The 24985-nt window shown below is 41.2% G+C and overlaps 1 protein-coding gene across 1 annotated transcript in view; it reads left to right on the top strand.

Annotated features, from left to right (window-relative positions):
* The window catches only part of mst1rb (macrophage stimulating 1 receptor b), a 263381-nt gene that overhangs the window by 157266 nt on the left and 81130 nt on the right, over window positions 1-24985 (top strand). Inside the window, exons 7-8 of the mRNA XM_073072657.1 lie at window positions 13790-13950; window positions 16630-16768. Of these exons, the coding sequence (XP_072928758.1) occupies window positions 13790-13950; window positions 16630-16768 (300 nt within the window). The remainder of the gene's footprint in view (window positions 1-13789; window positions 13951-16629; window positions 16769-24985) is intronic.

Here is a 24985-nt window from a genome sequence, read left to right as displayed (position 1 = left end):
GCTTTCTGAGCGCAGCCAGGGTCTCGTCTGAGGGAGCCGTAGCTTCCTTTCTCCCGGATTTAGAACTCTTGCTAGATATTGTAAGTTAGATATGTTCACAGGCAAGTAAGAGATACCGAAAAAATTCCTAACTAAGTTTTAAAAAATGGAGACATTTAGTGCAAAGATAGAGACAGTAACGGAACAAAAGTTCGGAGCAGCTAAACAATCGCCATCTTACCAGAAGTCCCCAAAAGGTTTCTTTTTACCAAAGTCAACTACATTGGTCCTGAAGAAAGGTCTCAGTCCAAAACATTGACTTTATTTATTTCCACGGACAATGCCTAACATGCTGAACTCCCCCAGCATTTTGTATGAGTTGCTCACAATTGTGTGGGTGTGCAGAAACGTGAAGTTTAACCTAGTAAAGTCAGCATTCTCATTGCCCACACAACACTAGTGAGCCACACAAACGACGTTAGAACCATAGAACATTACAGCTCAGAAACAGGCCTTTTGGCCCTTCTTGGCTGTGTCAAACTATTTTTCTGCCTAGTCCCACTGACCTGTATCTGGACCATATCCCTCCATACACCTCTCATCCATGTACCTGTCCAAGTTTTTCTTAAATGTTAAAAGTGAGCCTGCATTCACCACTTCATCTGGCAGCTCATTCCACACTCCCACCACTCTCTGTGTGAAGAACCCTTCCCCCCCCATATTCCCTTTAAACTTTTCCCCCTTCACTCTTAAGCCATGTCCTCTGGTTTTTTTCTCCCCTAGCCTCAGTGGTAAAAGCCTGCTTGCATTCACTCTATCTATACCCATCATAATTTTATATACCTCTATCAAATCTCCCCTCATTCTTCTACGCTCCAGGGAATAAAGTCCTAACCTATTCAACCTTTCTCTGTAACTCAGTTTCTCAAGTCCCGGCAACATCCTTGTAAACCTTCTCTGCACTCTTTCAACCTTATTAATATCCTTCGTGTATTTCAGTGACTAAAGTTCTATTGTATACTAGTATGCTTCAATAGTATTCTAGTATACTACTACAGATATAAATTTTATATTCTAAATTCTTGCTCAGCAGATGCAATGGAATTTGAACTTAAGTCATTGCGTCTTTCAACAGGGCCTCTGGAATATAAGCCCAATAAAATTGGGGGCCCTGTCCTCTCCAACTTCTGAGCCTAAAGATCCATATAACTATATAACAATTACAGCATGGAAACAGGCCATCTCGGCCCTTCAAGTCCGTGCCAAACCCCTACTCTCACCTAGTCCCATCTACCTGCACTCAGCCCATAACCCTCCATTCCTTTCCTGTCCATATACCTGTCCAATTTCACTTTAAATGACAATATCGAACCTGCCTCTACCACTTCTACTGGAAGCTCATTCCAAACAGCTACCACTCTCTGAGTAAAGAAGTGCCCTCTTGTGTTACCCCTAAACTTTTGTCCCTTAACTCTCAGCTCATGTCCCTTGTTTGAATCTCCCCTACTCCCAATGGAAAAAAACCTACCCATGTCAACTCTATCTATCCTCCTCATAATTTTAAATACCTCTATCAAGTCCCCCCTCAACCTTCTACGTTCCAAAGAATAAAGACCTAACTTGTTCAACCTTTCTCTGGAACTTAGGTGCTGAAACCCAGGTAACATTCTAGTAAATCTCTTCTGTACTCTCTCTATTTTGTTGACATCTTTCTTATAATTCAGTGACCAGAACTGTACACAATACTCCAAATTTGGCCTCAACAATACCTTGTACCATTTTAACATTACATCCCAACTCCTATACTCAATGCTCTGATTTATAAAGGCCAGCATACCAAAAGCTTTCTTCACCACCCTATCCACATGAGATTCCACCTTCAGGGAACTATGCACCATTATTCCTAGATCACTCTGTTCTACTACATTCCTCAATGCCCTACCATTTACCATGTATGTCCTATTTTGATTAGTCCTACCAAAATGTAGCACCTCACACTTCTCAGCATTAAACTGCACCTGCCATCTTTCAGCCCACTCTTCTAACTGGCCTAAATCTCTCTGCAAGCTTTGAAAACCTACTTCATTATTCACAACGCCACCTATCTTAGTATCATCTGCATACTTGCTAATCCAATTTACCACCCAATCATCCAGATCATTAATGTATATGACAAACAACATTGGACCCAGTACAGATCCCTGAAGCACACCACTAGTCAGCAGCCTCCAACCTGACAAACAATTATCCACCACTACTCTCTGGCATCTCCCATCCAGCCACTGTTGAATTCATTTTACTACTTCAATATTAATACCTAATGATTAAACCTTCCTAACTAACCTCCTGTGTGGAATCTTGACAAAGGCCTTACTGAAGTCCATATAGACAACATCCACTGCTTTACCCTTGTCAACTTTCCTAGTAACCTCTTCAAAGAATTCAATAAGATTTGTCAAACATGACCTTCCACACACAAATCCATGTTGACTGTTCCTAATCAGGCCCTGTCTATCCAGATAATTACATATACCATCTCTAAGAATACTTTCCATTAATTTACCCACCACTGATGTCAAACTTACAGGCTGATAATTGCTAGGTTTACTCTTAGAATACTTTGAACCACATGAGCAATAAGCCACTCCTCTGGCACCATCCCCGTCTCTAATGACATTTGAAATATTTCTGTCAGAGCCACTGCTATTTCTATACTAACTTCCCTCAAGGTCCTAGGGAATATCCTGTCAGGACCCGGAGATTTATCCACTTTTATATTCTTTAAAAGTGCCAGTACTTCCTCTTCTTTAATCATCATAGTTTCCATAACTACCCTACTTATTTCCCTTACCGTACAAAATTCAATATCCTTCTCCTTAGTGAATACCGGTAAAGAAATTGTTCAAAATCTCCCCCATCTCTTTTGGCTCCACACATAGCTGTCCACTCTGATTCTCTAAGGGACCAATTTTATCCCTCACTATCCTTTTGCTATTAATATAACTGTAGAAACCCTTTGGATTTATTTTCACCTTACTTGCCAAAGCAACCTCGTACCTTCTTTTAGCTTTTCTGATTTCTTTCTTAAGATTATTTTTACATTCTTTATATTCCTCAAGCACCTCATTTACTCCATGCTGCCTATATTTATTGTAGATCTCTCTTTTTCCAAACCAAGTTTCCAATATCCCTTGAAAACCATGGCTCTCTCAAACTTTTAACCTTTCCTTTCAACCTAACAGGAACATAAAGATTCTGTACCCTCAAAAGTTCACCTTTAAATGACCTCCATTTCTCTATTACATCCTTTCCATAAAACAAATTGTCCCAATCCACTCCTTCTAAATCCTTTCGCATCTCCTCAAAGTTAGCCTTTCTCCAATCAAAAATCTGAACCCTGGGCCTAGTCCTATCCTTCTCCATAATTATATTGAAACTAATGGCAATGTGATCACTGGACCCGAAGTGCTCCCCAACACAAACCTCCATCACCTGACCTATCTCATTCCCTAATAGGAGATCCAACACTGCCCCTTCTCTAGTTGGTACCTCTTTGTATTGCTGCAAAAAACAATCCTGCACACATTTTACAAACTCCAAACCATCCAGCCCTTTTACAGAATGGGCTTCCAAGTCTATGTGTGAAAAATAAAAATCTCCCACAATCACAACCTTGTGCTTACTACAAATATCTGCTATCTCCTTACAAATTTGCTCCTCCAATTCTCGCTCCCCATTAGGTGGTCTATAATACACCCCTATAAGTGATACTATACCTTTCCCGTTCCTCAATTCTACCCAAATAGCCTCTCTGGACGAGCCCTCTAATCTATCCTGCCAAAGCACTGCTGTAATATTTTCTCTGACAAGCAATGCAACACATCCCCCTCTTGCCCCTGCAATTCTATCTAACCTGAAGCAACGAAATCCAGGAATATTTAGTTGCCAATCACACCCCTCCTGCAACCATGTTTCAGTAATAGCTACAACATCATATTTCCAGGTATCAATCCATGCTCTAAGCTCATCCACCTTTCTTACAGTGCTCCTAGCATTAAAATAGATGCATTTAAGAAACTCTCCACCTCTTACTCTCTGTTTATCCCTAACAGTGCAATCAACTTTATCTTTTTCTTCCTTTTCCCCTACATCTTCGGTCTGAGCGCTCCCCTTCTCTATCACCTGCCTATCATCCCTCTCACACTGTCTACTAGCTTTCTCTATTTGTGAACCTCTCTCCTGGTCTCTGCAATTTGATTTCCACCCCCCAACCATTCTAGTTTAAAGTCTCCCCAGTAGACTTCGCAAATCTCTCCGCCAGGATATTGGTACCCCTGGGATTCAAGTGCAACCCGTCATTTTTGTATAGGACACACCTGCCCCAAAAGAGGTCCCAATGATCCAGAAACCTGAATCTCTGCCCCCTGGTCCAATCCCTCAGCCATGCATTTATCCTGTACCTCATACCATTCCTACTCTCACTGTCGCGTGGCACAGGCAGTAATCCCGAGATTACTACCTTTGCGGTCCTTCTTCTCAACTCTCTTCCTAACTTCCTATATTCTCCTTTCTGGACCTCTTCCCTTTTCCTACCTATGTCATTGGTACCTATATGTACCATGAACTCTGGCTTCTCCCCCTCCCATTTCAGGATATCTTGGATGCGATCAGAAACATCCTGGACCCTGGCACCAGGGAGGCAAACTACCATCTGGGTTTCCTGACTGCGTCCACAGAATCGCCTATCTGACTCCCTAACTATCGAGTCCCCTATTACTACTGCCTTACTCTTCCTTTCCCTACCCTTCTGAGCTACAGGGCCGGACTCTGTGACAGAGGCACGGCCACTGTTGCTTGCCCCAGGTAGGCTGTACCCACCAACAGTACTCAAACAGGAGTACTTATTGTCAAGCGGTACAGCCACCGGGGTACTCTCTAGTACCTGACACTTCCCCTTCCCCCTCCTAACCGTGACCCACCTGTCTGCCTCCCATGGCCCCGGTATGACCACCTGCCTGTAACTCCTCTCTATCAACTCCTCACTCTCCCTGACCAGATCCATCTCCATCTTCCTTTGAAAAGTTTTCATTTCATTTATTTCTAGGCAGAATATTCCAAATTATAACATGCCGAGTGTCAACAAGTTCTTACCATTTCACCTCTATTTTTCCCACTTACATGAATCTGTTCCTCTGCCACAGGAAGCAATTCCTATAATTAACTTTACCAAAGTCTGTACATTATGCTGTGGGACAGTGTTCATTGCCTACTGAATGCCATACCTTTTGAGTGGTTGGACTTTGGTGAGTAAATATACATTTTAAATATACATTCGTTTACTTAATCTTTCAGATTTTTAAAATATGTAGTTTTCATTTGCAGTGTTAAGTAAATTATTTTAATGTGTAGACAGCAACCTGTCAGATAGTTGGGTAACTGGTTCAGACAGGCCAGCTCATGCTGAATGTGTAGACCAGTCTGTGTATCTGCAATGGCACAGTGTTCTCTGTGTGCACTCACTACAGTAAGTGGACTTTGGTGAGTAAGGTATTGAGAATGAGTATGGGGTCTCTCTTCCACTCATCAGAGATATTTATCAGTAGCACAGCATACGTAGGACCCTCGCTATTGTCATCTGTCCAACAATCTCTTTAGCTTTCTACCATCAGACAGTAGGTACCATAGCATTAGAACAAGAACAATTAGGATGAGAAACAGCTTCTACCCTGCAGGTGGTAAGATTACTGAACTCTCTGCCACCACCCAGGTCTCATCACTTATGAAGTGCCGGAGGAGTTATACTGTTTACTTTCTAACTTTAATCAGTGAATGGGATTCATTAGAAAGGGTGACTAAAAATAAGGCAGGAGCAAGCAGAGCAGTGATTGTGTGAATGGGTCGGTGTTGGAGTGGCTTCGGCTTATTAGGCTTGTGTGGAATCAGGTGTGGGTGAGGTAAGTATCTAGTAAGTATCTTTTTTAATCTTCATTCATCATCTGTTAGGGCAGAGTGAGTGCATTTAAGAAGACTCAAGGTCTGTGTTGAGATGTGGGAATTCTGGGAGACTTCCAGCCTCCTTGCCAACCACATCTGCACCAGGTGCACTAAGCTGCAGCTCCTCAGAGAAAGTGCTAATGAACTGGATGACCTTTGGCTCATGTGGAAGACTGAGGAAGTAATAGATGGAGCTATGTGGGAGGTGGCCGTGGTGATGTTAGTCACCTCTAAGTTGCAGGAGGCAGGTAACTGGGTGACTGTCAGGAGAAGATAATAACTGGGTGACTGCCATTGAGGGTAAGAATAGAAGGTTTTGGTAGTTAAATGTGTAGCTGATCAACTGGTACAAGTTCACATTTCTGGATCATTGGGACCTCTTCTGGGAAAGGTACAAAATGTACAAAAAGGACGGGTTACATCTGAACCTGAAGGGACCAATACTGTTGTGGGCAGGTTTGCTAGAGCTGTTCAGGAGAGTTTAAACTAATTCGCAAGGGGGTGGGAGATGGAGTGTAGAGCCAGAGGATGAGGTAGTTGGTTTACAAGCAGAGGCAGTGTGTAGTGAGACTGCTAGCAAGGACTGGCTAATGATAGGGCAAAACTGCAGCCAATGGGATGAGTTGCAATGTAAAAGGGAGACAAAGTTGAAAAGCATGACGCCTGTCTCATGCCTCTGTAATTCCCTTTATTCCATTGTGGTATTGATATGTGTGACTTGTGCTTCTCCCTCTCAAATTGCAGTATGAATTCAATCATATTATGATCACTGCTTCCTAAGGGTTCCTTTACATTAAGCTCCCTAATAAGATCTTGGTTTTTACACAACACCCAATCTAAGATAGCCATCTCATAGACATTCAACAAATTCCCTTTCTTGCAACATGACACCAACCTGATTTTAACCAATCCCCTTGCATATTGAAGTCCCCATTACAATTGTGCTATTACCCTTATTCCCTATTACATTCCTTTTCCAGCTCCCTTTGCAATCTCAACCCTACTATTTGGAGGCCTATATATGATTCCCATATGTTCTTATTACTCTTGCAGATTCTTAACTCCACCCACAAACATTCAACATTCTCTGACACTATGTCACCTCTTTCTAAAGATGTAATTCCATCTCTTAATACCGAGTTACACCACCACCTATGCCTTCCTGCCGGTCCTTTTGATATAAATTATATCCTTTGATATTAAGCTCCTAACTATGGCCTTATTTCAGCCATGATTCAGTGATACCCACAATGTCTTACCACCCAATCTGTAACTGCGCCATGAGTTCGTCCACCTTATTCTGAATGCTACGTGTATTTAAATATAGCACCTCCAGTTTCAGGGTACATGGAGATGTGATGAAATAGGCCAACGTCAGCATGGTTTCTTTAAGGGAAAATCTTGCCTGACAAATTTGTTAGAATTCTTTAAAGAAATAAAAAACAGGGAAGACTTGGATTTTCAGAAGGCCTTTGACAAGGTGCCACACATGAGGCTGCTTAATAAGTTAAGAGCTCATGGTATTACAGGACAGGTACTAGCATGGATAGAGGATTGGCTGATTGGCAGGAGTCAAAGAGTGGGAATAAAGTGAGCATTTTCTGGTTGGCTGTCACTAACTAGTGGTGTTCCACAGGTTTCTGTGTTGGGACTACTTTTTACGTTATATGTCAATGATATAGATGACAGAATAGATGGCTTTGTGGCCAAGTTTATGGATGATACAAAGATAGGTCTCGAGGCAGGTAGTGTTGAGGAAGCAGAAGTGCTACAGAAGAACTTGTATTGGAAGAATGGGCAAAAAATGTGGAATAAAGTGTTGGAAAGTGTATGGTCATGAACTTTGGTACAAGAAATAAAGCTGTGGACTATTTTCTAAATAGAGTGAAAATTCAAAAATCAGAGATGCAATAGGACGAGAGTCCTTGTACAGGATTCCCTGAAAATTAATTTGTAAATTGAGTCGGTGATGAGCAAGGCAAATGCAATGTCAGCATTAATTTCAAGAGGATGAGAATATAGAAGCAAGGATGTCATGTTGAGACTTTATAAAGCACTGGTGAGGCCTCACTTGGAGTATTGTGAGCAGTTTTGGGTATCTTACCTGATGTGCTGACATTGGAGAGGGTTCAAAGGAAGGTCACAAAAATGGTTCCGGAATTGAAAGGCTTATCATATGAGGAGTGTTGGATGGTTCTGGGCCTGTCCTTGCTGGGATTCAAAACATTGGTGGAGTGGAGGGGGGTGGGGTGGAATCTCATTAAAAAATATTGAATGTTGAAAGACCTCAGTAGAGTGGATGTGGAGCAGATGCTTTCTATGGTGGGGAAATCTAAGACCAGAGGGCACAGCCTCAGAATCGAGGGATGGCCATTTTGAATGGAGATCAGGAGGAATTTCTTTAGCCAGAGAGTAGTGAATCTGTGGAATTCGTTTCCACATGCATCTCTGGAGGCCAAGTCATGGGTGTAATTAAGACAGAGGTTGATAGGTTCTTGATCAGTCAGGGTATGAAGGGTTATGTGGAGAAGGCAGGTGATCAGGTCTGAGAGGGAAATGGATCAGTGAGGATGAAACAGACTTGATTGGCCAAATGGTCTAATTCTGCTCCGATACCTTATGGTCATATAGTATTGCTTTGTGTGCTATATGTACTGAGTTGTGCATCATGGTCTGGAGGAGCGTTGTTTCATTTGCTGGTATACATGTGCATGGTTGAACGACAATGAACTTGAATGTGAACTTGAGGTATCGCATGTGAAGGTCTTAGAGGTAAAGACAGTGATGGAGTTTGAAGTTGAAAAATTAGATTACAATGTATTTAATTAACAAGGTAAGTGTGACTAACCAAATAATATGCTGCACTGTCTGGGAGCTGATTTAAGCCATTGGGATCCAAACCAGCCACTTCCACAGACATGCCTACAACTTGAATTCTGCTCATTTTGATGTATCAGGGAGGGTAGGCTTACCGGAGCACTTCCTGAAGGCACTCACACATGTTAGAATAAGCAGACTGTGATCAGCTCTGAATCTTCTTGCCACAGATATTGCTGTAACTTTCTGATTCAGTTTACTTGTCTCCAACTGCTGTATTTTAAAGTAACTATTACAGACATTTCTTTCATTGTCTCCACCTGTCTTGCCATCTGCATCTGAAAACGTGTTTGGTTTTCTCTGTTTTTAAAGTTGTGCTGAAGGGTCTCTGACCTGAATTCTGTGCCAAACAAGGAGGTGGCTTTGCATAAGCCTTTCTTCATTCTTCCTTGTTTCCTACAAAAAATGCCTCTGAAGGCCAGTTCACCACCAGATTATTAATTACTCTTTAGAATTCAATGATACTAGATTTAAGATGGCCTTTTTCTTATTAGCCTCAAGATAATGGTCTCAAGGACCACGTATACCCCACGAATATGCCCTTGCTTTGTCAGGTTTCTCTCATATGGACACAGTCTCATGTCCTTCTTGAAGAAATTTTACTGTCCCTTAGAATGACGTACTTTGCCAATAATACACCCACCACTGCAATTAACCCCTACCCTATTATTAGTTTATTTCTACTTCCAGTAGAAGTGGTAGAGGCAGGTTCGATATTGTCACTTAAAAGAAAAAATTCGATAGGTATATGGACAGGAAAGGAATGGAGGGTTATGGGCTGAGTGCAGGCCAGTGGGACTAGGTGAGGGTAAGCGTTCGGCACGGACTAGAAGGGCCGAGATGGCCTGTTTCCATGCTGTAATTGTTAAATGGTTATTTTTGTTTCTTTCTCTCTACATACATTCCTTGACAGTCCTTTAAACCTCCAGCACCACTTCTATAGCCAGAGGGGACTGATCTACTGTGCTCAAAGTCTTGCTTCTATTAACACCTTGGGGTATATTTCATTTGGCCTAGCTACTTAAACAATTCTAGATACTTTTCCTAAACAATACTTCTTATATAGAGTGGATTCAGGTTAATTGACCCATCAGTTAATTGGGACAGCCATTTATTTGGGATAAATCTTAAAGCACAAAATCTAAACAAGAAAATTTCCAGGATTCCCTTTGTTTATTTGGTACACTATGAAACTTAATTGGAGCAGGAGACTATTGCTGAACAGTGCTAACTAAAGTGCAGTCATACGCAGTTGTGTGGGTATTAAACGCTACACCCTGCATTGAGAGAGCAGTTTCTAAATAGCACCAGTCATTGATCATCAGTGATGAGCACAATTCTGAACTATTCTGCTCACTGGTTTCAAGCATTTAGATTTGGAGATACCAGAAATGGTGAAAATGAAATAAATTTACTACTTCAAATTGGGAACTACGAAGAATTTGAAGGTATCAACAATCATCTTGAATGTTGCAATGAATATGAAGATTTAGAGGATGCAGTCATTGATAGCATTGTAAGTAGGTAGTTAATTATCTATGGTAGGTGTCTGCGCTAACTTTGTTCATTGTGTACCCTGGATGAATTCCTCTGTCGATAACTATTATGAATACCTGGTTTTATGGACCTGTAGTAGTATTGGGAGTGTTCTCACCCTCTGCAGGCCACCTTGACTGAACAGCACCTTTAGTAATAGGCTAAGACAGCAGTGCTGCTCCAAAGAGCACTATGTGAGATTATTCTTACCCTTGGCCGTCAGGCTCTATGAGTCAACCCATAGCTAGGGAAGTGATGACTCCCCCTCTTGTTAGACTGCTTGAGGTAATTTATTTTTTATTCTTTCTACTTTCCTTCTAATATTTATCTATCTATGCACTTGTAATGCTATTGTGACACTGTAATTTCATATGGGAGCAATGAAGTATCTATCTAATTTTTTCTGTATTTCATTTAAATACATTGTTTCTCAGTTTGTCTTTTTTATACCTTTTTAAATGTTTTCATGAGAATTTGATTAATTTGGACAGCTGCTTAACTGGGTTGAAATGTACTGGTGCTGATGTGTCCCAGTTCACCAGAATTTAATGTTACTTGTTAACAAATTCAACATCATTGCAAAGAACTGACTTGGAATCTTGCCTACATCTTCTGTCTCCAGTGACAGATTATCTTTCCAGTCCCCAGAAGGCCCTTACTCTGCCATTAATTCTTTGCTTGCTTTTAATTGATTGTTAAATTACAGTAAAATGCTTCAGAGTGGATATATATTCATGGTAAGACTGCTAGAGTGATCTTTGTAAGCCAATTTACTGAAATTGTTATGTTTTGTATCTCCAGAAACTGGGGGGAAAAAAACACAGGAACCAGGGAGTTTACCTACTTAGTTCTTCTTTCGTATTTTTAGTGAGGCGGTGGCGTAATGGCACATGCTGTTCATATATTCCTTACATATAACTAGTAACATATAACTAGTAAGGAATTATGTAAACAAAGAATGCTTAATCAAACAATGTATTTACAATAATACTCAAATATTTTTGAAATGTTGAATATACTGCAGAAATATTTGCACCTTCTTAAACTTATGTTGTTGCCTGCATACACAGTAGTGTAGTAATAGCAATTGGATGCAGGTGCAATTCCATCAATGTCTGTAAGGAGCTTATACATGCATACTCCTGTGACTGCATGGGTTTTGTTAATTGGTTATTTGTGAGTAATTGGGCATCTGGGGCTCATTGGTTCAGACGAGCCTGTTACTGTGCTGTATCTCTAAATTAAAACAATTAAAATGAATCCAGAGTAAGAAACACAAAATGCTGGTGGAACTCAGCATGTCAGGCCACATCTATGGGAATGAATGAACAGTCAACATTTCATGCCGAGACCCTTCGTCAGGACCTTTATCAGAAGTTGTTGCTCTAATTTAATATCGTGTTTCTTCAGCATAAAAACATTAGAAATAGAACCAAGAGAAGGCCACTTGGCCTGTCAAGCTTGCTCTGCCATTCAATACAATCATGGCTGATCTGACTAATGACTCATCTCCACCTACCTGCCTTTTCGCCATAACCCTTAATTCCCCTACTATGCAATAATCTATCCAACCTTGCCTTAAATATATCTACTGAGGTGGTCTCCACTGCTTCATTGGTCAGAAAATTCTGCAGATTCACCACTCTCTGAGAGAAGCAGTTCCTCCTCATCCCCATCCTAAATTTACTCCCCCGAATCTTGAGGCTATTTCCCCTAGTTCTAGTCTCACCTACCAGTGGAAACAACTTTCCTATTTCTATCTTTCATAATTTTATATGTTTCTATAAGATCTCCTCTCATTCTTCTGAATTCTAGTGAGCACAGTTGCAGGTGACTCAGTGTCTTCTTATAATCTAACCCCCTCATCTCTGGAATCAACCTGTTGAACCTCCTCTGCTCCGCCTCCAATGACAGTACATCCTCGCTCAAGTAAGGAGACCAGAAATGCACACAGTACTCCAGGTGTGGCCTCACCAGTACCCTGTACAATTGTAGCATAAGCTCTCTGTTCTTAAGTTCAATCCCTCTAGTAATGAAGGCCAACATTCCATTTGCCTTCTTGATAGCCTGCTGCACCTGCAAACCAACCTTTTGTGATTCATGCACAAGCACTCCCAAGTCCCTCTGCACAGCAGCATGCTGCAATCTTTTACCATTTAAATAATAATCTGATCTTACATATTCCTTCCAAAGTGGATGACCTTGCATTTTGTACTCCAGCTGCTAGACTCTTGCCTATTCACTCTGTGGACTCTCTGTATCCTCTGCACAGTTTGCTTTTCCACTCAATAGAGTGTCATCAACAAATTTCAATACACCACACTTGGTCCCCTCTTCCAGATCGTTAATATATATTGTGGGCCCAGCTCCGACCCTTGCAGCATATCACTCGCCACTGATTGCCAACCAGGTATCCCAGCTCTGCTTTTTATTGGTTAACCAATCCTCTATTCATGCTAATACATCACCCCCAACTCAATGCCATATAATTATATTCCATATAATTTAGGTCATCACTGTATATCTTTTCTCAGTATTTACCTGACTAAATGATAAGCAGGACCAGAAATCCAACCAGATTGGCTATGTAAATAGGGTGGCTATTCCATCCATTCCTGGTGAATGACACCTACCCAACACTCTAAATCTTACTACTATCTATAAGGCATAACCTGTGAGAGTAGCTAAGTGTGGTTCTAATCTGCTGTATCCATAAAATTCATCATAGCAATGCATCAAATCTCCTCATCAATGTCTTCCAAACCTCAGCCTCAAAGGACAAGGGATCTGGCACATAGGAACCAATACCTGCAAGTCCATCAGTGAACTACATACTATTTAAATATTGTTTCTCCTTGAATTGTGTGACCTGAATTCTGGAACAGCACTTGTTAAAAAAGTCCCCTTCAAGAGCATTGTTGGATATTTCACCACAGCAGTTTGAGAATGAAGCTCATCACCACTAACTCAGGGGAAGTTATGGATGGGGATTAGGCTGGCCTTGCTATAATGCCAGGTTCTGAAAGTGAATAAAAATGATACACCAAGTGTATGAACATTCTGATTCACACTCCTACAGGAAACTGAGGCAACACAGCTCAGCAGCTGCAGTGGTTTAAGAAACCCACTCACTCTCAATTTGACATTTTCATATGCTGAGAAACAAAAAAAAAATCAGATTCAGGGTCAGGTTTATTATCACTGTCTTATATCTTGTTTTCTGGCAGCAGTCCTATGCAAAAACATAAAGTTACTATACGTTACTAAATTAAAAAATGTGCAAATGAAAGGGACAATATTTATGGTTCTGATTTTGAAAAAGGAGTAAATATCAAACTTAGATTTTCTCCCCAAGGCAAGTTTTATGATACATTACAACATCTCCTTCTTCTGTGAATTTCAGTTTCTTCCCAAAAGTGCTCCTGTCAATGGAGAGACGGAGCTCACTCTGTGTGGCTGGGACTTCAAATCTCCAAATGGCCCTGATATTACTGCAGCCTCCCACATGGTGCGAGTCGGAAGCCGTCCTTGTAGAGTGTTGCCTGAAATCAGCAATGCAAAAAGGTATGCTTTCTTAATTGTCACTTCTCTGTTTAAAAACAATTCCCTTTCTGGGAAGGGCTCTCTTTCCAAAGGGAGCCCCTTGGAATCAATGCAAGTTTGAGCAACAGTGAACAATGAATTTGATGTGGCAAGCTATTATGATCGATATATGATTCAAAGTGTCAGAGAACACTATAAGCACAGAAACAGGCCCTTCAGCCCATCTAGTCTATGCTGATTATTTTGCCTAGTCCCATTGATCTGCACCTGGACCATAGCCCTCCATACCCTTCCTGTCCATGTATCTATCCAAATTTTTCTTATATGGTTGGTCCTCCTTATCTGCAGGTTCTACATGCGAAGATTTAACCAACCGTGGATCGGGAAAACCCGAAAGTTCTCTCTCCAGCACTTGTTTGAGCATGTATAGACTATTTTTTTCTTGTCATTATTCCCTAAACAATACAGTATAACAACTATTTACATAGCATTTACATTTTATTAGGTACTATAAGTAATCTAGAGATGATTTAAAAGTAGAAGCAGTCCCTGGGTTATGAATGAGTTCTGATCTTGAGTCCGTCTTTAAGTCGGATTTGAAGTCGGAACAGGCACATCGGGTATTATTTAATGTCAGTTAGTCAAACATTTGTCTTAGTATATATTTTACCTTTTTATGCATATAAAACACTTAAGAAATGTATGTATTCCAATAATTAAACCACTGCATTGCTTAGTAATAATTGTAGCTTTCATCAGGGCAGGGCCTTTCACATGCTCCATTAAAATTGTTCCGATTGTTGACTGACTGTAGCCTAATGCTTTTACATTGACCGATGGTGTTTCACCTCTTTCCAATTGCTTTATTATTTCCACTTTATTTTCAATTGTGATCGTGATTATTTTCGTGAAGAGAAACACTGCAGATTCAGAGCTGCGCCGGGTCCTAAAGACCACTGCACTGAGACAGGTTAAATAAGGTCTGGGGTTCCGCTAGGTCCTAAAGACCAACGTACTGAGACAGGTTAAATAAGGGGCTTGAGCATCTGCATTTTTTGGTATCCACGGGGGGGTCTCGGAACCAATCCGCTGCGGATAAGGAGGGCTGACTGTATGTTGAAATTGAATCATATTCCTGACGATCAGTGTGAAGGAAGGGTAAAGAATGCAGCAATGTGGTTGTGTAGGGGTCTCCATAATTTTCATTGTTCCATGTCTATATTGGACACATTGGGATTTTGCCCCACCTTCAGATCTTGTTGCAGTGACCATTGTCAGAATCAAAAGTTAAGACTACAACACATAGGATCAGAATTAGACCACCCAGCCCATTGAGTCTGTTCCACCATTACATCGAGGCTGATTTATTATCTGTCTCAATCCCATTCTCCTGCCTTCTCCCGTAACCTTTAATGTCCTGACTAATCAAGAACCTATCAATCTTTGTTTTAAATATACTCAAAGACTTGGCTTCCACAGCCATCTGTGGCAATGAATTCCACAGGTTCACAACTTTCTGGCTAAAGAAAGTCTTCCTTATCTTTGTTCAAGGTCTAGGTAAAAGCAGATAGGCTGCTAGCGGCTGTGTGGAGAATTCAAAGCACCTTCTCCACTTCATCAAACCACCCTCTTCATTTAGTCATGGTTGTAACCCTCAGGTTTGGCTGGCGGCTTGCCAGATGTGTGAAAATTGAGGTGCAAAGCCTCTTGTTTGTGTGGATGCTGCGTGATGTGTTACCCTGTTACAAATCAGTACCACGAAATAACAGACAGTACACCATATGCAATTAAACAATTTAGTTCTATAATTCTTAATTTGACTAGAGGGTTAGTAAAGAACAACAAAAAGAAAAGGGCCCATTTTAATGATACCGTCTAACATGCATGTTGGAGCTCACGGTTTCCTGTCCGGTGGCCTTCCATTGATTTTCCTGGGTTTTGTTGACTCCCAGCCCCACTCCAAGTCCACTCCTTTCAGGCATCTCCTCTCTTCATCTTCTGACAAACAAAAGACCGAGATCACCTCGCACTCAGGCACACAACAAGAGAAAAGCACTCTCTTCATTGGATGGTGAACATTCCAAATCCCCCGTTATCTCTAGCCATAACCCAAACACTGCTACTACAGAACAACCATTACATTATCAGTGAACCTTTCCCAGGGTGTTACATGGTTAAAAAGGAAACCACTGCAAAAGTAAGGTCAAAGTTATTATCAAAGTATATATGTATCACCACAGATTACCTTCAGATTCATTTTTCTGCAGACAATCACAGGAAAATAAAGATACAATTGAATTTAGGAAAAACTATACAAAGGCGGACAAACAAACAATGTGCAAAAGAAGAAAACTTGTGGAAGTAAAAAAAAAGATAAAACTAACTGGTACAGTCCTTGAAACTGAGTTCATAGGTTGTGGAATTGGTTCAATGTTGTTGTGAGTGAAGTTATCCACACTAGTGCAGGAGCCTGATAGTTGTAGGGTAATAATCATTCCTGAACCCGGTGGTGAGGGACTTAAGGCTCCTTTACTTCTTTCCTGATGGTAGTAGTGAGAAGAGAGCATGGTTTTGATGGTGGTGGTCCTTGATCATGGGGCTTGTGAAGAGTAAGAGTGCTGGGTTAACTCTGTTGTGCATAAAGATCTGACTGATTTGTTTCTGAGTTGATGGAAAATCGCTGTCTGTGTTTTCTGTTAGGTTGGTGTGTAAACTGGAAGTTACTGGAGTGTATCAACCAGTTGGTTCAACCAAAATCAACATCACGATTCAAGAGACCAAGCGTAGTGGAGAGTTCTCCATTGTTGGATCCACAACTATCGCTGGATTTGAATTTGTGGTAAGATTTCTGCAACATTGTAATCATAAATCATCATGATCATCTTTTCTTTGTTTTCTTAATGCTCTATATTAGTTACTACAATATCCCTTTTAGGTTTCTGAAAAGCATTATGGAAAACTTGTTCTTCACTCTTCCAAGGGTGTTGCAACTATTTATATCAGTGGTTCCTAAAGTGGATGATATCACCCCCTGGGTCAGTACCAAGGGGTTAGGTGAGGGATTACAGGCTTACTTTAAGAAATGAATAACATATTATAAGTGCTTCAGATCCTCAGTGCCTCATAATTGATTGATCACGTAATCACCTCATATCTTGCTAATTCACTGTTCTTTTAGACTTTGCTCAAAGTACATTATAGAAGTTGAAGTGCATTGTGACACTTCCGTATTTGGCATATCATAAGAAATGTGGACTGAAGGAATCATGTTTTTCCGTGCCCACCCCACATATTATTACCATTCACTACTATAGTACAGTGTTAGCTGGTACGATTCCCATACTCCATGCAGTGATGCAGTTCCTGTGAATTAGAGTATGGTGTTTAATGAGGTAAAGTTCAGAATCCACCCTTTTGAATGGTCTTGATTGCATTTGAAGACTCCTTGAATATTTGAAGGGAATACATTCTGATAAAGCAATCATGAACTTGGCTTATTTTTGGTCTTTTCATGAAACTGTCAGAAATGGAAAACACTTCAAAACATGTTTGCCAGCATTTCACAATGAAACAGTGATGATTAGCACGCTTTGTACAACATCTCATTGCCCATACAATTGGTGAGGAACTGATTCTGCCAGCAGTAAGGGAGGTTCTGAGAACGGTTTTGCGTAAATTACCAGACCAAAGAATTAAAGTGATTTCCCTCAGCGTCAACTTTGTTCTAAGACAAATAGATGAAATGCCTGAGAATGCGGAAGACACAATGTGCAGCATACTTTGGACAACATAATTTGCTTTGCAATTTGCAGTTGGATGAGTCAACTTTGCTAGGTAATGCATGGTTATGTTTGCTTCATTAAAGATGAAAGCTTAGTTCAAGTTTTGTTCTTTGCAAGGGAGAATTATTCAGAAAGTTTAATGAAATCAACCTTAAATTGCAAAGAAATGATGTGAATCTTGTCAAAATCAGAACAGCTGCCTCTACATTTCTGTGCAAATTGATCCTATTTAAGTGTAACATTGGCATCACACCCTATTCCAGTTTCTGAGCCTGAGTTGGAAGGGGAAGAAAGACTTGTAGATGATGATCTTCAAGTATATGGTGCACACCTGAGTAAGCTACATAAACATATGTCCAAGAGATTTCTGGATCTTCTCTGCGTCCAAATTCCAGATTGGGTAATAAGTCCATTCCTGAATATTTGTAATGAGAAATTAACAGGAAGGATGGAGGAAAAACTGATCTTGCTTCAAAATGACTTTGAGCTGATGCCAAGCTACAAAAAATTATATCACGACTTTTGGTTGCAGAAAAAAAATCTCTGAACCCTATCCTGCACTATGAAAAGCAGTCAAAATATTCTTTATTACCTTCCCAGTGTTATATTTAGTGGAACACAGTTTCAGTTCCATCACCCAACTTCTTTCAAAACAATGAAACAAACTGCAAGCTACTGAATATTGGAGTCTGTGACTCCTGAGTGACATTCAGTCTCGTATTGAGAAGCTGTATTACTGCACCAAGCCAATCCATCTCATTGAAAGGAGAAAAAGCAATGAAGTAGTGAATAGTTGGACTACCAACGTGCGCTCTAAAATTGTTGATGAGAATTGTTTTTAGAAATAAAGAATTTTATTTGTAGCTTTAATTTTTACAATTATTTGTCACAGTTTTGAATTTACAGTTCCTATTTTCTTTCACTGCATTGTAAATTGAAATACTTTATAATTTTTATGTAATGGCTGGAAAGGGAGAGGCTGGTCACTGGGGACGTGGTCTGAGAGACAAGGGTGTAGTAACCCAAAAATATTTGGGATACACTGGTTTATATTGTGAACTATGGATAATAGAGGTTTAAACTTAGTACCTCCTATACCCAATAAAGTGTCCACTGAGTAGAGTGCCTTGAAAAAGTACTCAGCCTCCACAACTATTTACACATTTTACTCTCATTTTCTAAATTTCTAAGCTGATCTACAAAACATTATGCATCTTGTCATATCAAAAGAAAAAATTCAAAACTTGTCAACAATTTACTAAAAATTAAAAACCAAAATTCTGAGGCTGAAAAAGTATTAATCCCCTTTGTGATCAATACATTAACTTTTCTCAGGTGAACATACAGTATTACCTTATCAACTCACCCAATTTGTAAATGTAGAAAAATCTCTCGGTAAGATCTAATGGTATGAAAGATTTTCAACAGACCAGACCAAAATGAAGACACGAGCATTCAAGACATTCAGGAAAATGATAATAGAGGAGCACAAATGAAGAGTACAGGACCATCTCAAAGGCACTAACATACTTCAGACCTTAGTGCAGTCCATCGTGAAAAAGTGGAAAAAATGTGAAACCACAGCCCCACTGTTGAAGTCTGGCAGCCACTCTAAACTTAGAATGGCACTTGTAAGAGAAGCTACTGTGATGTCAACAGTCACTCTGAGTGAGCTTCAGAAGTCAATGGCTGTAACTGAAGTGAAGTTCATGGCTCCACAAACTCTACAATTGATGTCCTTTTGTGGCCCAGTCAGAGACCTGACCTTAACCTGATTGAACGTCTCTAGCAAAATCTCACGATTGCTTCCATCACTTCTCCCCAACTAATCTGGTATAGCTTGTGCAATTTTGCAAGGAGAAATGGACAAATCTTGCTTCAGTATGTTGTGCAAGGCTGATAGAGACTTGTTCAAAAAGTTGAATAAGGTGTTTAACTAAGTACTGAGCAAATGGGGATGAATACCTTTGAACTGCTGACATTTCAGTTTTTGAATTTTTAGTTTTTCATGCTTTTCAATTTTCCCTGTTTTTTGGGCTCTACTGTAGGGGGAAAAAGGGAGCATGTGATTCACAAATAAAAATTCTCAGTTAAATTGATCAAAATCCCTTGTTGTAATACTCATTTATGTGAACAGAGTTGGGAGCTGAATACCTTTTACAAGGCACTGTTTATGTTCATTGTCTTCTGCTGCTGTAGCCCCTCCACTTCAACATGATGCTGTTCTGCACACCATTGTTGTAAGGAGTGGTTATCTGAGTTACTGTTGCCTTCTTGTCAACTTGAACCAGTCTGGCTGTTCTCCTCTGGCCTCTTTCACTCTTTCACTCACAATAAGGCATTTTCACTCACAGAATTGCCGTCCACTGGATTTTTTTGGTTTATTGAACTATTGTCTATGAACTCTAGGGACCCCAGGAAATCAGTTTCTGAGATGCTCAAATCACCCTTTTTGGCACCAACTATCATTCCATGATCAAAGTCTTTTAGATCACATTTCTTCCCAAATCTGATGTTTGGTCTGAACATCAATTGAACCTCTTGACCATGTCTTTAAGTTTTTATACATTGAGTTGCTGCACTTGATTGGCTGATTATATATTTGCATTAACGAGCAGGTGTACCTAATAAAGTGGCCGCTGAATATATATAGCCTGTGGATTTAATATGTTAAATGTAAAGGGACAGCACAGGGAACAATGGAAGAAAAACTATTGTACCAATGCAAAACAAAAGACACGCACTCACGTGGGGAACGTGTCTTATCTTAAATGGATCTAGTCTCACTCAAATGCATTTAAAAATAATAACCATTTAGAGAAGTGCAGCTTTGTGTGTTTAATCTATCTTGATAGTTATCAAAAAGTTCAGCCCTGATTCCTATACTGTGTTTAAGTAAGTGTCCTGGCCACATTTCGTTAAAACAATTGGTTCTTGGATCCAACCTGATGAGAAAGAAAGACAGAGACAACAATTATCTTCTTTGAACTGCAAAACTATGCTTATTAAGATAGAACAGATTAAGCATTAAAATGTGTGTGCTGGCCATTCTCACTACAGCAAACCATCCATTCTGCTGATCTGTGGTGTTCTTCATGAAAAAACTAGCCCAAGCACCCCTGACCGCTCTACCGTTATACCCTTCCCACTGGTATGAAATGCTGCAGTAAGTGGACCAATACATAGCCCCATCTCAAATCATCGGATTAGGACTGATCATCGTGTGTCACCACTCTTCATGAGTCCCGGCCTTGTGTTCACTGTGTTCCTACAGTATTGTAGTCTCATGGTGTGTTCCCATTGTAGTAAGAAAAGCTCCTGTGACTAGTGCTCTTACATTCAAGGCCACTATTGTAATGAGTTGTTCAACAAGCAGAATGATCAATCCTTTACAATACAGTTATTTACAAAAAAAAATGCTGAGAATACATGATATGTGAGCCAGCATCAGTTTTTAGAAATATGTTTATTTATCTGGCAATGCAGCACAGAATAGGCCCTTTCAACCATTTAAACCATAGCATTCAGCAACCCCGATTTAACCTTAACCTTGTCGTAGAACAATTTACAATGACCAATTACCTACCCACTGGTACATCTTTGTACTGTGGGAGGAAACCAGAGCACCTGGGAAAAAAAACATGCATTCCATGTGAAGGAACATACAAATTCTCTTTTGGAGGATGCTGGGATTGAACTCTGAAATCTGGTGTCCCAAGCTGTAATAGTGTTGCACTATTATGAGGCCCTCTGTTGGTTGGGCATGACATAGACATTGCGTCTTAGCTTTCTACATGATATGCAAGCCAGTGTAGTATGATATGAAGAGCAAGCCGTTGCCCATGAAGCAGGCTGCCCTTCTCCATGTCACTGATAAATCCAAAGAAATGACAGAGACTGATATAGTTTGGCATCAGAGGCGTCACAGGAGTTGCCAGTCAGTGTTGAACTCAACAGTGGACTGACTTAGGGGCTCCAGCTCTGGATGTTTCTTCAGGGATATTCCCAAAGCCTTCCCATGAGTGGGTTTAGCTGCAAGGCAGTGGAGGTTAGAGATGAAATTTTTCTTTCTTCTAGATGAGCTGCTAGCCATGGCTGATCAGCCCCATCTGTCCGAAGCCATTGGTTTTCTTCTTCTCCAGTCAGTGGAAGTGATTCCTCTGGACTTGGTAGCTAAGCCACACGTGAAAGCCAGGAGCTGGACTTGGTTGTCAAAGTCTATTTGAGATGCATGGAATTGGGAACAATCACTTATGCTATCCCTATCGTTAAATGTTATGTAATGGGAACGCAGCAAATCATGCTTCTTTGCAAATTGCTCGTTTGTCAGCTGTCAATTCACAGATGGCTAAGCCACAAGAGATTCTGCAAATGCTGGAAATCTTAAGCAATGCACACAAATTGCTGGAGAAACTCAGTAAGTCAGGCAGCATCTCTGGAGGAGAATGAAATATTGACATTTTGGTCCAAGACCCTTCTGCAAATCTTCATCAGATGGCCAAGCCCACTGACTGCATCCCCCAGCTGCCATTCGCATATTTATACTCTCAACTCTCCAACGGCCAAGGAATTGTTAAGGACTTGACCCCTCCAACAGTGTCTCAGGTTGGGATTTAAAATGGCTCTCAGTGAACTGCCATCAGTTGCCTTTCTCCTCTTGATTTTTTCTATCAGATTTGTACCCTTTCTTCAAAATGAGCATAACTACAGCATCATTGATGCTCTCCAATAAGAGAATTCATCTCAGAAGTAGTTTTTTTGCCATGTGTTAGTAGTTTTGGTAGGGATTTTGTTTGTTCCTGAGTCCTTGACTTCTGGCTGCTGGTAGTTTCTTCAATCTCTTCCAGCCACCATATCATGTTTAGTTTTTTTTCTTTTGGATCTCTGCCTGCAGATCTTTCATTTTGCCCTGAGAGTGGTGGTGTTTACAACCCAAGAGCATTTAGTGTTATTGGATAATTAGCTGATGAATTTCTTGCGCAAACTTGTCGGACTGGTTCTGGTGTTTTGTAGACGCCGAGAGGGTTTAATTCCATTGACGAACACTATGGTGATAACCTTCCGTGCTTCTGTAACTCAAGTGCTTTTCCAGATAATACAATATATACAGTGCCTATAAAAAGTATTCACTCCCCTTGGAAATTTTCATGATTTATTATTTTATAACATTGAATTGCAGTGGATTTAATTTGACTTTTTTGACACTGATCAACAGAAAAAGACTCTTCCGTGTCATAACGAAAACAGATCTCTACAAAATGATCTAAATTAATTACAAATATAAAACACAAAATAATTGATTGCATAAGTATTCATCCCCTTTAAGATGACACATCAAGTCAACACTGGTGTGGCCAATTGGTTTCAGAAGTCACATAATTAGTTAGCTTTCAGAGCAGGCGACAAGGCAGCCCTAACAACAACGAGGGCCAAACTATCCTGGGCCATCAGAGGGGCAAAGCGTGCACACGCCTAGCAAATCCACAGCCACTTCCAGGACAGCGGTGACACACGGTGCATGTGGAAGGGCATCCAGGACATCACCAACTACAGGAGAACATCACCTGCCTGTGCTGGTGATACCTCCCTCCCAGATGAGTTGAACAACTTCTATACTCGTTTCGAGGTGGAAAATGATGTGGTGATGAGGAAGACCACCACTCCTCCCAGTGACCAGGTGCTGCATCTTACCGTGGCCGATGTGAAGAAAACTCTATACAGGGTCAACCCATGGAAGGCTGCTGGACCAGACAATATTCCTGGCAGGTACAACAAGCTGGAGGAACTCAGCAGGTCGGGCAGCATCCGTGGAAACGAGCAGTCAATGTTTTGGGCCGAGACCCTTCGTCAGGACTGAAGAGGGAGGGGGCAGGGGCCCTATAAAGAAGGTGGGAAGAAGGCTGGTGGGTGTCAGGTTAAAAACCAATCAGAGGAAAGATCAAGGGGTGGGGGAGGGGATAGGCAGGAAAGGTGAAGAAAGAATGTAAGGTGAAAGAACTGTGTAGCAGAAGAAGGCAGAAACATCAGAGGTAATAGGCAGCAGGAGGAGGAGGCAGAGTGAAACTGGGATGCGGGAAGGGAGAGGGAGGGAATTACCGGAAGTTGGAGAATTCAATGTTCATGCCAAGGGGCTGGAGACTACCCAGACGGTATATGAGGTGTTGCTCCTCCAACCTGAGTTTGGCCTCATCATGGCAGTAGAGGAGGCCATGTATGGACATATCCAAATGGGAATGTGAAGCAGAGTTGAGGTGGGTGGCAACTGGGAGATCCTGTCTGTTGTGGCGGACAGAGTAGAGGTGCTCGACAAAGCGGTCCCCCAATCTGCGTCGGGTCTCGCTGATGTAGAGGAGGCCGCACCGGGAGCACCGGATGCAATAGATTACCCCAACAGACTCACAAGTTCAGTGTTGCCTCACCTGGAAGGATTGTTTGGGGCTCTGAATGGTGGTAAGAGAGGAGGTGTAGGGACAGGTGTAGCACTTACATTTGCAGGGATAAGTGCTAGGTGGGAGATCTGTGGGGAGGGATGTGTGGACCAGGGAGTTTCTTCTGATTGGTTTTTAACCTAACCTTGTTGTACGTGTTGATTTGATCACAACATCTGCAGTGTATTTAGTGTTTAATATTCTTGGTAGAGTGCTTAGAGGATGTGCAGACCAACTGGCAGATGTTCTCACTGACATCTTCAACATCTCCCTGAGCAGCACCGTCGTTCCAACCTGCTTCAAAGCCGCCACCATCATCCCCGTGCCGAAGAAGCATTCAGTGTCCTGCCTCAACGACTACCGTCCCGTTGCACTCACGTCCATCATCATGAAGTGTTTCGAGAGGCTCGTCATGAGGCATATCAAGACCCTGCTGTCCCCCTCACTGGACCCCCTGCAGTTCACGTACCGTCCCAACCATTCAACAGATGACACCCTCCACCTGGCCCTAACCCACCAGGATGAAAAGGACACATTTGTTCAAATGCTGTTCATAGACTTAAGTTCTGCATTCAACACAATCATTCCTTAGCACCTGATTGGAAAGCTGAAACTGCTGGGCCTGAACACCTCCCTCTGCAAATGGATCCTTCCTGACTGGGAGACCTCAGTCAGTCTGGATCGGGAGCAGCATCTCCAACACCATCACATTGAGCACGAGGGCCCCCCAGGGCTGTGTGCTGAGTCCACTGCTGTTCACTTTGCTGACCCATGACTGTGCAGCAATACGCAGCTCGAATCACATCATCAAGTTCGCTGATTACACGACCATGGTGGGTCTCATTA

Source organism: Hemitrygon akajei, chromosome 19, assembly GCF_048418815.1.
Source record: "Hemitrygon akajei chromosome 19, sHemAka1.3, whole genome shotgun sequence".
Classification (NCBI taxonomy): Eukaryota; Metazoa; Chordata; class Chondrichthyes; order Myliobatiformes; family Dasyatidae; genus Hemitrygon; species Hemitrygon akajei.
This window is presented reverse-complemented; position numbering and strand designations above follow the sequence as displayed.